This window comes from Plasmopara halstedii (genome assembly GCF_900000015.1).
Source record: "Plasmopara halstedii genome assembly, contig: Scaffold_2956, whole genome shotgun sequence".
NCBI classification, from domain to species: domain Eukaryota; phylum Oomycota; class Peronosporomycetes; order Peronosporales; family Peronosporaceae; genus Plasmopara; species Plasmopara halstedii.
This window is the reverse complement of record NW_020189861.1, coordinates 1561205-1574107: the sequence shown is the minus strand read 5'-3', so window position 1 is coordinate 1574107 and position 12903 is coordinate 1561205. Positions and strand designations below refer to the sequence as shown.

Below are 12903 nucleotides of genomic sequence, written 5' to 3'. Positions count from 1 at the left end.
TGACGTCGACGTCTTCCTCTGCCGCCATACCGTTGACAGGACTTCTAAAAGTCAAAATTGCCCTATTTCTAGGTGTATAGCTGTGCGCTATCGTCTATGGTTGACACACCCTGGGCCAGGGTCGACACCATGCGTCTTGCAGATAACATACGGCATCGCCGTCTCTCCTCTCTGTAGAGGTTTACGTCTCATTGAAACCAGTGGGAACACGCACTCGGCGTCATCCAGTGTTGCCACTCCCTGCTCCATCGAAGCCTCAATGCTATTAACAGCATCCTACGAAGAGCTGCTATTTCCGCAGTCTTCGTCCAGTGGATTACGTTCCACACTGTATCTGAAGGGCTTGTCTGAGATGACTTGGAACTCGTCCAACCATGCTACTCTTGGCATGCAGCAACTGCTTCGTAATGTGAACAGTGCTCAGTGGATTATGTGACACTCCACACCCATCACTGAGGCCTCGCCCTCGATGTCTAGGACCTCGTCCGACCATGCCGCTCCTGGACTGCAGCAACTGCTTTGATACTTAAGCAGGGCTCATTGGGTTACGTGCCACTCCAGGTGCATCACTGGACCTTCGCCTTCGATGATTCGGCTCTTGGCCCTTGGCCCTTTGCTGACCATGCCACTCTTGATATGTACATGCAGCAACTGGTTTGATACTCAAGCACTGCTCAGTGAGTTACGTGCCACTCATCTTCACATAGACCGTCCCGGTCCAAAGATCGCGCCAATTGCGCTTCTGCTTCTAAGCATAGGTGTATTCATGACTTACCAAAGCTCAACCAGAAGACGTGCGCGTAGCGTCCAAGGTCTTCAATCTCATATCGATTCATGGCTCATGGTGTTCCAATCAGGCCATACCAAGGGTAACGTCATACCTTGCATTCAAGTCTAAGATTGAGCGGCGTTCCACGATATCGGAGTCAAAAAACTTGACACCGAGGTCCACCGGGACCCTCGGCACAGTGATACAAGTCCCCGTCACTAAACGAACAGTGACGGTGTCACTCAATCGCGCTTTTAGCGTCTCAGCATACAGTTGACTTCCTCCGCCTATATCTAAATCTCTAGGGTTTCACTATCTATATAGTAAAACCTGCTGTTCCAGCAACGTACTAACTTTGTAACGGGGGTTACACGTGCCCTTGTGAGAAAGAAAGAGTCAAAAAAATAATGTAGCAATTCAATATAAATTAAATGTAAATGTGAATTTATAATTTGATAAAAAAAGCTTTAGGGCAAAGATGGCGTTACCTCCCTTGCATGCAGTGGCCGCGGTCACGGCTCCTTGGATCATGATGCTAATCATTGTTGTCTGGGCATTTTTACGTGGTTTAACCTGCTCAATTTCACGTGCGACTCACACTTCCAAAACGATTAAAAGCCTTCGCGTGGGATTTGTACACCCAGACTTTGGTATTGGTGGCGCCGAGAACCTCGTGGTGAACGCAGCAATAGCTCTGCAGCAGCGTGGAATACATGTCACCGTATTTACAGCTCATCATGATGTAAACCATTGCTTTGAAGAGACGCGTGGCGAAGGACCTCTGGCCGCTCACGTGCGAGTGCACGGCGATTGGCTTCCACGCACAATTCTAGGAAAGCTGTACGCACTGTGTGCGGTGATGCGTATTCTTTTTGTTACGCTGTGTATCGCAATATCTTACACCAGTGACGTGGACGTGTTTGTGGTTGACCAAGTCTCCATCTCCATTCCATTCTTACGAGCGCTGGGCAAGCCCGTACTCTTTTATGGCCACTTTCCGGATAAGCTGCTCTGCATTCGATCTAACTCGCCTTGGAAGCGTCTGTACCGCATAGTTCTGGACTATCTGGAAGGAATTACTACTGCTTCGGCGGATATTATCGTAGTTAACAGCAACTTTTCGCGAAGCGTTTTTCTGGAGGTATTTCCGCAATTACAGTCGAAGTCGCTGAGGGTACTATATCCACCGGTCGATGTTGAAGCTTATAAAGCAACTGCAGATTTAAATGTACAGCGTGATGCGGGTCTATTTGTGTCTCTCAATCGCTTTGAGCGCAAAAAGAATGTGGCCCTGGCTATCGAAGCCCTCTCGAAACTGCGCCTAATACTTACAAATGGCGATTTCAAGCGTGTAAAACTGATTGTGGCTGGAGGCTATGATCGCCTGAATACTGAGAACAAAGAGTACTTGATTGAGCTCAAAGAAGTGGTAGTCAAGCATAGGCTTGATGAATTCGTTGAGTTTCGTACATCCGTCTCAAAATCGATGAAGCTTGACCTACTGCGCAAAGCTAGCGCTATTTTGTACACTCCTGATCGCGAGCATTTTGGCATTGTCCCTGTTGAGGCCATGGCATGTGGTACACCTGTTATCGCTGTGAGCTCAGGTGGTCCGTTGGAGTCTATCGCTGACGGTGAGACGGGCTTTTTGTGCGAACAAAAGCCAGAAGCGTTTGCCGAGATCATGGCAAAATTTTGTGGTCCTCCTCACAGCGTAGACGTTGCTGAAATGGGGGCGTGTGGCAGACTTCGTGCTCAGAAACTTTTTTCGCTCGAAACTTTTGGAAACACTCTGGTAGACCTGGTGAGCCAGGCTGTGTATGGCGCAAAGTCTGCATAGTAATAAAGGTACTTAGTATTGAAATACATTGTTGTCTGATTCTATTTGTGCATGCCGCCTTTTGCTTGACTAACAGGTCGTTGCTTTTCGTTCAGTCAAATCCACCATACACCGCAAAAAGAATCTTTGCATGAATTCGCGTTATCAGAGAGTTGGTTCATGTAGCGCTTCCGAAATCGCCGATAACAACTGCAAGACGAATCGAAAGATAGTTCGCTATCCATGTCGCGACACTGAGTCACGTACTTTTGCAACATCGGGGCGTTTTCGTAATAGTGTCGCGAATCAAAATGTGTAGAGCGAACGCAGTCCCGATTCATAAGTTCCTGAACAGGCAATGTACCTGAATCTGCATGACGAGATTTGGGGTTGACTGGTGGAAGTTTTAAATAGCGGCAAATGGAGTTGCATCGATGTGACGAGAGGAACTTCTGAAACCCCAGGACACCGAGATTACCTTTTCCAAAATCGTGTCCATTAAGCGTATGAATCTGCGGATCCGTGTACATATCTCCTACTCCTTGTATGTCCACAGCTAACAATTCGTGATTCGATGCTTCATACGTAAAGTGCGAAAAGGCCTGAGGCGTGTTACGCTCATCATCGCTGACAGATCCGAAATTGTTGTTGTGTTTGCGGTACTCGCCTGGGATATAAGCCTCTACTGCACACAGTGCACCGTTTCGCTCAGGCAGCTCTAACACCCACGCTGGGATAAACTCGACACGCTTAGGGGGCGTGTACGAGTTGTACACTTGTGCGTAATGCGCGCAGTGGGCTTGCAGCTCGATATCTCTAAAGTACGTTTGTGGATCCTCGTCTGGGTCGATGGCTAGCTTGGCCACGAAGCTGCCTGTGTAACAACTGCCATTATCCGTACTCAAATCTTGTAAATGATACACTAATCGCAGACTTCCTTTGCTAAAAGGCGTCTCGTCTAAATTAATGCACACCTGCGTACTGCTCCACTGTCGCGTGGCGTAGTTAAACATATGCTTGACAGCTACTTCTGGACTCAACTCTTGAAAGTCCGGCGCATGAGGCACAATAAGAGGCAAGCCTGCAATTAACAGCATTTCGTCAGTCTAATATGTTGTCATTGAAATTGCCACGAGTGACAGCACCTTCCGTTCGACGAAACGTTGTGCGTCTTCGCTGAGTGACCGTTTTCTCCGTAGTCAAAATAGGCACTATTGACGAGAATGTAAGTTCGTCCATGATGACACATTTTCGTCTTGGAAACAAAATTAAAGCCCATCAGGGTCCATACCGACTCAAATCATGTGATTTCTCTTTGACATACCGTTCGTACTCTTCCTCTGTAATGTATCCTTCATCACAAAGTGCCCTGAGAGTCGATATCCTGGTCATAATACTGTCCTGTAAGTTGCCGGTGATCTCTCGTGTACGGTCCAACTCTGTGGAGCTATCCGCAGAATTACGGTGTCGACTAGAGTCTGCGCCCCACACATTTTGCTGTGAGAATGGGGCTGTCTCATTACCGCTTTCAATTTCACTGTCATTTTCGCCCTCACCAGCTTGTTGATGACACAGCTCACTTTTTCGCTTGTCCGTGGGATTCGCAGCAAACACCGCGTGAGGAATCCAAGCGTTGCTATCTTCCGTGTGCGCCTCACTGGTCTGTTGACCACAAGAACCACGACATGGTGGCGAATTTGTGGACATCCCAGTACCCCAAGTCTCCAATCCACCAGAGAAGATAGCAGCGAAACGGCGTTGGCTTTTGGAACGAAATAGAAATGTTTGTGTACGTCAGACAACATCTTGAGCGAATTTTGACTGGCTAAATATAAAATAGAGCTGATAGGATAAACATCTGTACGATTCATGCACTTCAACATTGAGTTCGTCAATCGAGATCTCAATTGCAAGTCAGTGCGAGACAGAAGTTAGTATATCGATATGGCGGCATGTGAAAGTGGCTATTCGCGAACTAATATATCAAATAGTGTAGATGGCGATGCTGAGTCCCATGACTTTATGACAGACACCATTCTTCCCAGTGAGCTCGTTATGGCTGCCCGCGTTAAGTGCGCGCGCTTTGTTCCTTGGTGGATGTCGAAACGTCGATGGCTTGTCCTACGTGGTTCGAAATCACCAATTCTAAGTGTCTACCGTCAGGACCCACGACGACTTGAAAATCATGCGCCAGTTCAGATGCTACTGCTAGGGAAGGATACAAGAATGCGAGTCGCTGGTAAAAAGCGGCTGGTGTTAGTCAGCTCCAGGGTGCGTAAGGACGACACGTTATCAGTGGAATTTGACTCTAGTGAGCAAAGACAAGTTGTGTATGCCACGCTGAGCCAATGGGTGGCACTTGCGGTGCTGTTGCAACGCCTGACAATTCATGAAAGTATGGCCAAAAAGCCCAACTCGACGGTTTACCTCTGCCATGATTGCTATGATCCGATGAACAAATTTGTGCTGAAGCGTATTCATGGATCTCATGGTCGTACTGCGCTGAGCAGGACTACTCAGATTATGGCATTGAACCGTGAACATTACGAATTGGGGGAATACCTTGCGCAGTATTTTTATTTATATGAAGACACCAAGGCCGAGTGTGCAACCGTCATCATGAAATACTATTCTGGTGGATCTTTAGCGGACAGAATTCGCGAATGTGGTTCACTTCCTGAAGCTTTGGCCTGTAGGGTCTTAGTTTTACTGTGCAAGGCACTTCGTGTGCTGCATGAACACCAAATGTTGCACTTAAATATTAAAGCTAGCAACATTTTTTTTGATGACAGTCCGAACGGCAATTTTTGCAACCTAAAAATTGTTGATTTCGGTAATGGAACGAACGTTTTTGATAGTGACGATATCGATGACAACTGGGAGAACATAGAAGATGTGGAATCGTATGGGTACATGACCACAACACAGTATCAAGACTGCTGTGATCCGGAGACTGACGTCTACGGTGCTGGCATTGTCTTGTATCACATGCTGTCTGGAACAGTGCCGTTTCTAGATGCTGAGTTACATTTGTTTCTGACGCGGAATGTGATCAGTGAGCTGGATTTTGCGGGGAAGGTGTGGCAGAACGTTTCGCCACAAATGAGATCACTCACAGCTAGAATGTTAGACAGAAATCCAGTCAAACGAATTACCCTGGCTGAAATCCTGAGTTTATCATGGCTATCGCAAGAATTCGAATCTATTCACACTGTATGACAGCGAATTCTTTAAGCACAATAAGTCCTGACGTTACTCAATGTAACGTCGAATTCACTACGTCGACAACAGCTTAATACTCACGCATTTGGCTGTCAACGTATTTGACTAAACTTAACGATATGACGAAACTCAAATGCTTGCAGCAGTCTCGTAAACTTGCAATAGCGCATCATCACCACCCGACACGAGTCGCGATCCCGAAGAGTTGTACGCAACGCTCCACACCTAATACAACAACATTAAGGTTCATACACTTCTTATCAATGATCGTCTAGATAGATGACTTTGCTGACCTGGTCCGTATGCGTTTCAAAGGTGGTCAAACAACGCCTTGTGCCAATATCCCAAATCTTGACGCGGCGGTCTGCACCCCTATTTCGTATTCGACACGATAGCACATGGTTAGAATTGGTCAAACAGAGGTCAGTAATTGCCTGTAGCGCACCCTGTCGCAAATTGAGCGCCGTCTGGCGAGCAGGCAACGCTTAACACCCAGGAAACATGACCAGACAGAGTAGCAACTGCATTGCCGTGAGTTCTACATAGCACCGACACATTAGTGTAATTCACAAGTCACCATATAGGAACTCCATCAAGCGTACACATCGTAGACGTTAATGTGCATATCATCTGATGCAGCAAACAATCTTCCATCTGGCGCGTACGCCACAGAGCGCACGGGTTTGGTGCGGTCTAACGATACATAACATATGCTCTTCAGTCTCGTTTGCACACTAGAACACTATGTACATTCAACACGGCCACACACCGTCATACTTGTGGACCAACGCGCCAGACTCTACGTCATATACGCCAACAAAGCCGTTAAACCCACCACACGCCACATGTTTTCCATTTGGAGACTGCAGAACCACATCATACAACTTATAAACATTTCTTTATGCAGAGCTTCTACACTTAGCCTCACATAAGCAACACTGAGCACAAACTTTGCTTGAGTTGGAATTTCATGCACAATCTTCTCTGCTTGAATGTCAAAGATGTTGATTTTACTTTGCTGGCTACCTGACACGAGTTGAGTCTCATCAGGGCTGTAGGCTAGTTGCCAAAGCTCACCAGGCCCGGCATCAATCGTCTTCTCCACAGCGCCCGATTCAAGGTTTAATAGACGAATTTGGCAGTCTAAAGAGCTTGTGACCGCGTGTGTACCTGCTTTATTGCCCACGATGGAAATTGTGCCCAGCACGTGGCCTGGGTATTGCTGCGAGATAGACACAGCATTTTCCATAACATCCCTTTAGCAATGTTAGCAATAGTATAATCCACTGCATTGCCAGCATATTAGTTGAGCATCAACTTTGACATACCAAGACTTGGCGACTTCGTCCACGGATCCAGTCAAAATCTTATCGTTGGACGTCCAAAACGTACTCCAGATGCCATCGCTGTGAGCATTTGGAAATTGAATAGATGCCCGATACTGCTCGCATTGTCACATGTGAGGCGATGCGCACGTTTAGACAATATTTTCATCGTACATTTCCTCGCGCCGCCATTCTCGTTTACCAGACGATTAAAGCCGGTAATGAAAGGTTGTAAACCGGTTTTTGGACTTAAACCTCAAAACTAGAGATGAAAGTGCAGGTTAGGCCCAACCACTGTTCCAACTCGCTCTACTACTCATTATTCCAGATTTGCATATTTTGCTTGAACAATTAGGTAGTGTGTCTGTGCGGCAGCACTTCGTAGCTAATGCAGCATAAACTTTTGACAGAAAAGTACAGCAATCGTACAACAGGTCGCGAATGAACATGCATAATGATAATCATGGGATGTGTAATGACATTAGCAAATTGTTTAGATTCAATATTTGCTATGTGCCTTCATCTGCCAACTTTCATTCCGTGCAACAAGGCAGGTTGGAGTATGAAAGTCGGAAGCACTGACCTTAGCTAAGCTGAAGGGGAAAATACTTAGCTTCCGATCGTCATCGTGGTGCTCGAAGATGCTACATCTGCGATAGTGTCATATATCACCTTCACTTGGCTTTCGGTTGGGGGGGTATGAAGGTCGGAGTATCACGCAGATTGGGCGACAAGCCCCTAGTCCGTCCTACACTTGAAAGCAGTGAGTATATTATACCTCTTAGAGATCGTGGTCAATCGGACCCAGCATATGAGCGAGCAACTTTCTTCACGAGTATTGGGAGATGCGGCAGAAAGATCTGGTATATCCAGGAGCACATCCAATTACGCATAACACGCGAATTTCGACCACATTATACAGAAAGCGGTGGCATTGAAGAAATGCTAGATACTCGTTTCGTGACAAGAGCCCGAAGGCTTTTCTGTCGCTACCTGTGAAATTCGAGAAAATTGACGGCATGGAACGTAGTCTGGCTCTTGAATTTGCGCCATATTTAGCAATTACATATGTATCTTCTGTATGCATTGTGGAACCAATAAAAGAAGATAGCAGTATGGTGTTTTTAAATGCATACGTGATTTCATACATGAAGTCACAAACATGCTTTGTGATACAGAATGCTGGTTCCTACTTGAGGATCGGTACTGATGACGAGACCGACGTGTCTTGTCTTTAGAAGTGGGTGGCATAAGCCAGTCACTTCTGCTGGATACTTTTCACGAAAGTTGAAGTTCAAGCTCTCTCGAAGTTCAAGCTCCGTACACCCATGATCTTGTATCAGCTGACTCTGAGGTTTAACCTCAATACGCCCTTGATTTAATAAACATCTTTTTTTAAGTGGCATTTCGACTTCCAAGGTTCAATTCATCTTTCTTCCAAGTCAGAAGTGCTTCCCCTTAATGCATAATCGTATGCACCGTGTTAAAGTGAATTGCCGACAGCGTCTTCTTAAATTATCTGATCTCAACAAATCTTGCTTCCTGAAACACCCCTAGCTCTAGCCAAAGTGTGTAGAGATAAAAGCACCGATGAGTAATGCCACAATTGCGACATGCGATAACTCATGAGCGGTGCTAAATGGAATCCGTCAGCACATAAGGCCGACCAGTATGTACTCTACCTCAAAGGTATACTCGGACTGGATGTAAAACAATATTGCAATTCCGCAGAGATTTGTTGTGATGATGTCAGTACGCATAACAACGCATGATCTTTATAGTTGATGTATGGCTTCGAGCCAAGCAGTTGTATCATTAAGTTGACAAGAGCATACTTCATAACAAGTTGCTCCTTGTCATAAATGACATAGTGCTTTAATTCGCTTTGAGATGAAATTACTCAATGGTAGTGGCCCGTTTTTGTGCATTCTCTTCTGCCAGGAGCAAAGCAATGCCTATGACAGAGGCCGAAGCTTCACCAGTGACATGTTTAAAAGCGCTTAGATGAATACATGCACATATCTTTTCTTTTCGTCTTCAGCTCGACTTTCTACCACACTTTGACTTTCACTCATGGATTGAAGGGCATAAATAACACTGTACTGGCTGTATAAAATTGACCAGTTTCCTTCCTTAAGACCTTCGGAACAGAGGCACTGACAAATCAGTATTGTCCTCGAGTCTTGTATGATCTTTCCGCAGGTCGTGATTAACAATGACACTTCGGGTTTTGTCGGCGCTGAATACGCACTTCTCTCCATTTGTGAACATCTTGTTTAAGCACATAAAAATAACCGCAGCTCGCAAGTGCTCAATTCGGATGGATATATCCAGCTTTTCATGCTTTAAACAATATCGACTAATACATCATCGAAAGTAATATGTGCAGAGCCATGATGTGGCCTAGAAGCTATATGATAAATAGACTATTGAAGTCCAAAGGTGATCGATGTAGAGCTCAACATTTATTTTTCTATTCGTAACGAGGCTGTAAATAGACTATTTTACTCCAAAGGTGATCAATGTAGAGCTCAACATTTATTTTCCTATTCGTAACGAGGCTGTGACCAGAAATTAAAGTTTGAAAATTTAGGATTGCAAGAAATCTTCAGTCTTTGTCGCATCCTCAGCCATTTCCACAGCATACCACGTGGGGAACTAGTGAATTATTGTCTTTGCGCATTTGAATTTGTCAAAATCAATTTTCCAGATCAATCAAAATTATCTGAACTTTTGCACTCGCGTTTGTGATGAAGGTATTACAACATTTAGCCTGTAAAAATAGTGCACCAGCTCTCAGTCGCTCTCTCCACACAGCAGATGACTCATTAATTGTCTTGGCCTGTTTTATAGATATTGGCTGCTCTCCTTTGATGCAAAACACGCAATAGGAATGCTTCAAAACCATAACAACGACTCTTCAAACGGTAATTCGTCATACACTGTGAAATTTGCTGTAATGTTTTCTGGGATAATGCAAACCCGGATTTCTCTTGTCCATGAGTGCCACTCAAATCTTTTCTTTCTTGCCTTTTTTACTCTCCACCTCTGTGTCGTATTTGTCGCAGTGCTAACGAAGCCTTCGTCAAAATGTACTGACTCTCGTGTACATTTGCAGATACTTCTTTTACTAGGGCTCGCTGCAGTGCATATTTGTTCATTTTTTACGAAAATAAACTTTTGATCGAACTCTGAGACCTTTTAATCTTGACGCAATGAAAGAAAATTGACGATCTCGAATCACTGTAGACGGTTACATGTACAATTCGCTTGAAATGTATTGTATTTGGACTCTTTCGCGTCGCGGCGTCACGTTCTCTAAGCAGGACACACGTGACAGGGCATTTTTTGTCAAATGAGCCTTTGCTCTATCTTCTTTTTCGCACAAACATCGAGCGCAAATTTGTCGATGAACAAAGAGACAGAGCTTTCATCGTTTTCTATAAATAAATACTATCCAAACGAATGCCATCACATACTTCAATATCACGACAAGATCGTTTTTATAGATGTGATAATCATGGCCACCTCATCTGTCACAGCTTAAGTCAGCACAGTGTAGCGTGTCCGGCGATCTATATTATCACCCAGTCAATTTTAAGTTGGCTTCGTCGCAATCAGTATTTTGTCTTGATTTAAAACAGTCTTGCCATCGAGTTCGATTTATTATACAGTTATTATACCCTCGAAAATTCTTCAAGGTAGGTTGCCAAGCAAGCAACTTGCCTTGGTTACTTTATGTTTCGACCCACTGGCCAACATGGTAACCGATTTTCCTAATTCATCTTCATCAGATATGGGAATTTTATGTATGGTGATTGATACATTTTATATACAATCGTTTGAGGCATCAATGGCAATCAAAGCACATGTTGCCGTTGCCGAGCTATCTATGATCCTCAAAGAGCGAATAAATTTGGCCTTTAGTTAACAAACCTCTCGATTGTAAGATCCCCTTTTGTATCATGAATGTAACGGAGTTTCACGTGCCCTGGTATGAAGGGTGTGATTCACACAAGATAGTGTGATCATACAATAGCGTAGATCACACAAGATGGTGTGACCATGGCTACACTCAAACAACAAGTCAGTACGTGGCTGGAACAGCCCTGAGTTGTACATTTAACGCGGTTTTACAATATAGAAAAGAAAACCTATATATTCGGATTTGCCGCAAGTAAAAAAAGGATAAATACAGTTACATTTTAAACGGACGAGTTAAGGAGCCTTGTATAAGTTTGTATATACTCTTCAGATGAGCCGATTGCGATTCGCTATAATTGCAGTGTTTCTAAGTATAGACCGAGGGTCACCGACCTTAACCAAGCTTCCTCTAAGCGAAAGAGCTACGACATCTCCGCTGCAACAGTGCTCTTTTTCACTTTTTCGCTTGAAGGAATGCAACATAGTTACTCACCAAATCCAAATAAGGTACCTCATTCTGTCGATCCCAAGTCGATTTGCCTAAAATGCCGTTTATTGACTTGAGTGCATGCTTTTCATCAAATTAAGGTATTTGCGGCATTCGCCTTATATGCAGAGGTTTGTTTTCAATGGTCGTTAACATAGGCGACAAGCTCTACCAGGCGTAACTTCCGTAGATCTGCCTCGTACCTGCCTTCAATCGGACAATCAACATCATCTTTTACGAATGATGTGTGTGAAAACCTTGTCTTCCTAAACAAAGTGGATTCCTAAAATTAATCTACTGATCGGTTGTAGAAAAATCATTAATTAATCGTTTGATCCACTATGTCAGATATCTTAGCACACGAATAAAGAATCACTGAGTACTCTACAAAAATCTAATCGTGTTATCGCTGGCAAAATGGAACAAATTTTAAGATCAGTTAGTTCATCGCTAAGCAGACTAATTCGATACACTACCGGGCTGTCTACAGCGGGGCTGCCGTAGCTTTGCGTTGAGGAAGCGTCTTTTAGGTCACCGACCTTTCGTTCTTTACAAGAACCAAGTACTTAAAAGCCTTAACCAAGGCAACGCACACTTCTGTTCAGAATCAAAACCGTTTTTTTATATTTTTATCCTTATTTTAAAAGTTTAGATTTTCCTAAGATTACTAAATATATATACTAAAATCTAAATACATCCATAACTACTGGCTTCCTAGCCCCGTCTCGTATTCTTGTTTGGGTGTGTGGTCACATTATGCACATCTCGTGTGGCACGCACACACCCCTGTTATTGGGGTTCGTGTAACCCCGTTACACCCTCTTCCATTAAGATTGAGAGCGTTTACAGTTCCAATTAATCATTGCCTCAACGAGGCTCGCGTGTCCGTTAGACACTGCAACTTCATTTGTTGGAACAAATAACTTCCTTGCTCAATGAGCCCAGTGTCAACGACACCAAAATTTCCAAGTCTCGCCGGTTCTGAAGGCGAGCATGGGCAAAGCCCAACTTTATCTACCGCACTCGGTGCAACATAGGTCAGTGCGTCCGCAGCACCGAGGGGTGTATATCCTAGGCTCGATGAGCATAAACGTCGCACTCCGCGCACCCTTTAAGTGCCGAGTGGCCTCGTTGAGCTGGTGGTCGACTATGAGTCTGAAACTCCTTTTCCTGCATGAGATGACGAGGAAGACGAGCTGCGCCAGCGGCGCGATACGAGCCCTGCTCGTGTCTTGCAGACACACGTCCGTTCCCTAACTTCTCGTCAACTGGGCACGTGGTGTGATGACCTCGACGGGGAACAGAGGCGGCAGCTTGAAGCTGTCCGTAAGGCGGCTCTAAAGCGCGCCCATCCACA

General features: G+C 44.8%; 4 protein-coding genes across 4 annotated transcripts; 2 read left to right on the top strand and 2 right to left on the bottom strand.

Annotated features, from left to right (window-relative positions):
• Positions 1 to 1247: 1247 nt before the first annotated feature.
• On the top strand, positions 1248 to 2609 carry PHALS_06427 (alpha-; the record flags this gene model as incomplete). The annotated part of the gene is made up of 1 exon (XM_024719711.1): positions 1248 to 2609. The coding sequence occupies one exon, from the start codon at positions 1248 to 1250 to the stop codon at positions 2607 to 2609; it is 1362 nt and encodes a 453-aa protein (XP_024584983.1).
• Positions 2610 to 2704: 95 nt separating this feature from the next.
• On the bottom strand, positions 2705 to 4295 carry PHALS_06426 (myosin heavy chain; the record flags this gene model as incomplete). Its single annotated transcript, XM_024719710.1, has 4 exons — positions 2705 to 3669; positions 3734 to 3843; positions 3913 to 4066; positions 4145 to 4295. 4 exons carry the CDS (start codon positions 4293 to 4295, stop codon positions 2705 to 2707), a joined length of 1380 nt encoding a protein of 459 aa, XP_024584982.1.
• Positions 4296 to 4457: 162 nt separating this feature from the next.
• PHALS_06425 (camk cdpk protein kinase) lies at positions 4458 to 5807 on the top strand (the record flags this gene model as incomplete). Its single annotated transcript, XM_024719709.1, has 2 exons — positions 4458 to 4518; positions 4585 to 5807. 2 exons carry the CDS (start codon positions 4458 to 4460, stop codon positions 5805 to 5807), a joined length of 1284 nt encoding a protein of 427 aa, XP_024584981.1.
• Positions 5808 to 5939: 132 nt separating this feature from the next.
• On the bottom strand, positions 5940 to 7327 carry PHALS_06424 (wd repeat-containing protein 61; the record flags this gene model as incomplete). Its single annotated transcript, XM_024719708.1, has 8 exons — positions 5940 to 6035; positions 6104 to 6182; positions 6256 to 6348; positions 6413 to 6503; positions 6580 to 6673; positions 6739 to 7066; positions 7139 to 7251; positions 7310 to 7327. 8 exons carry the CDS (start codon positions 7325 to 7327, stop codon positions 5940 to 5942), a joined length of 912 nt encoding a protein of 303 aa, XP_024584980.1.
• Positions 7328 to 12903: the final 5576 nt, after the last annotated feature.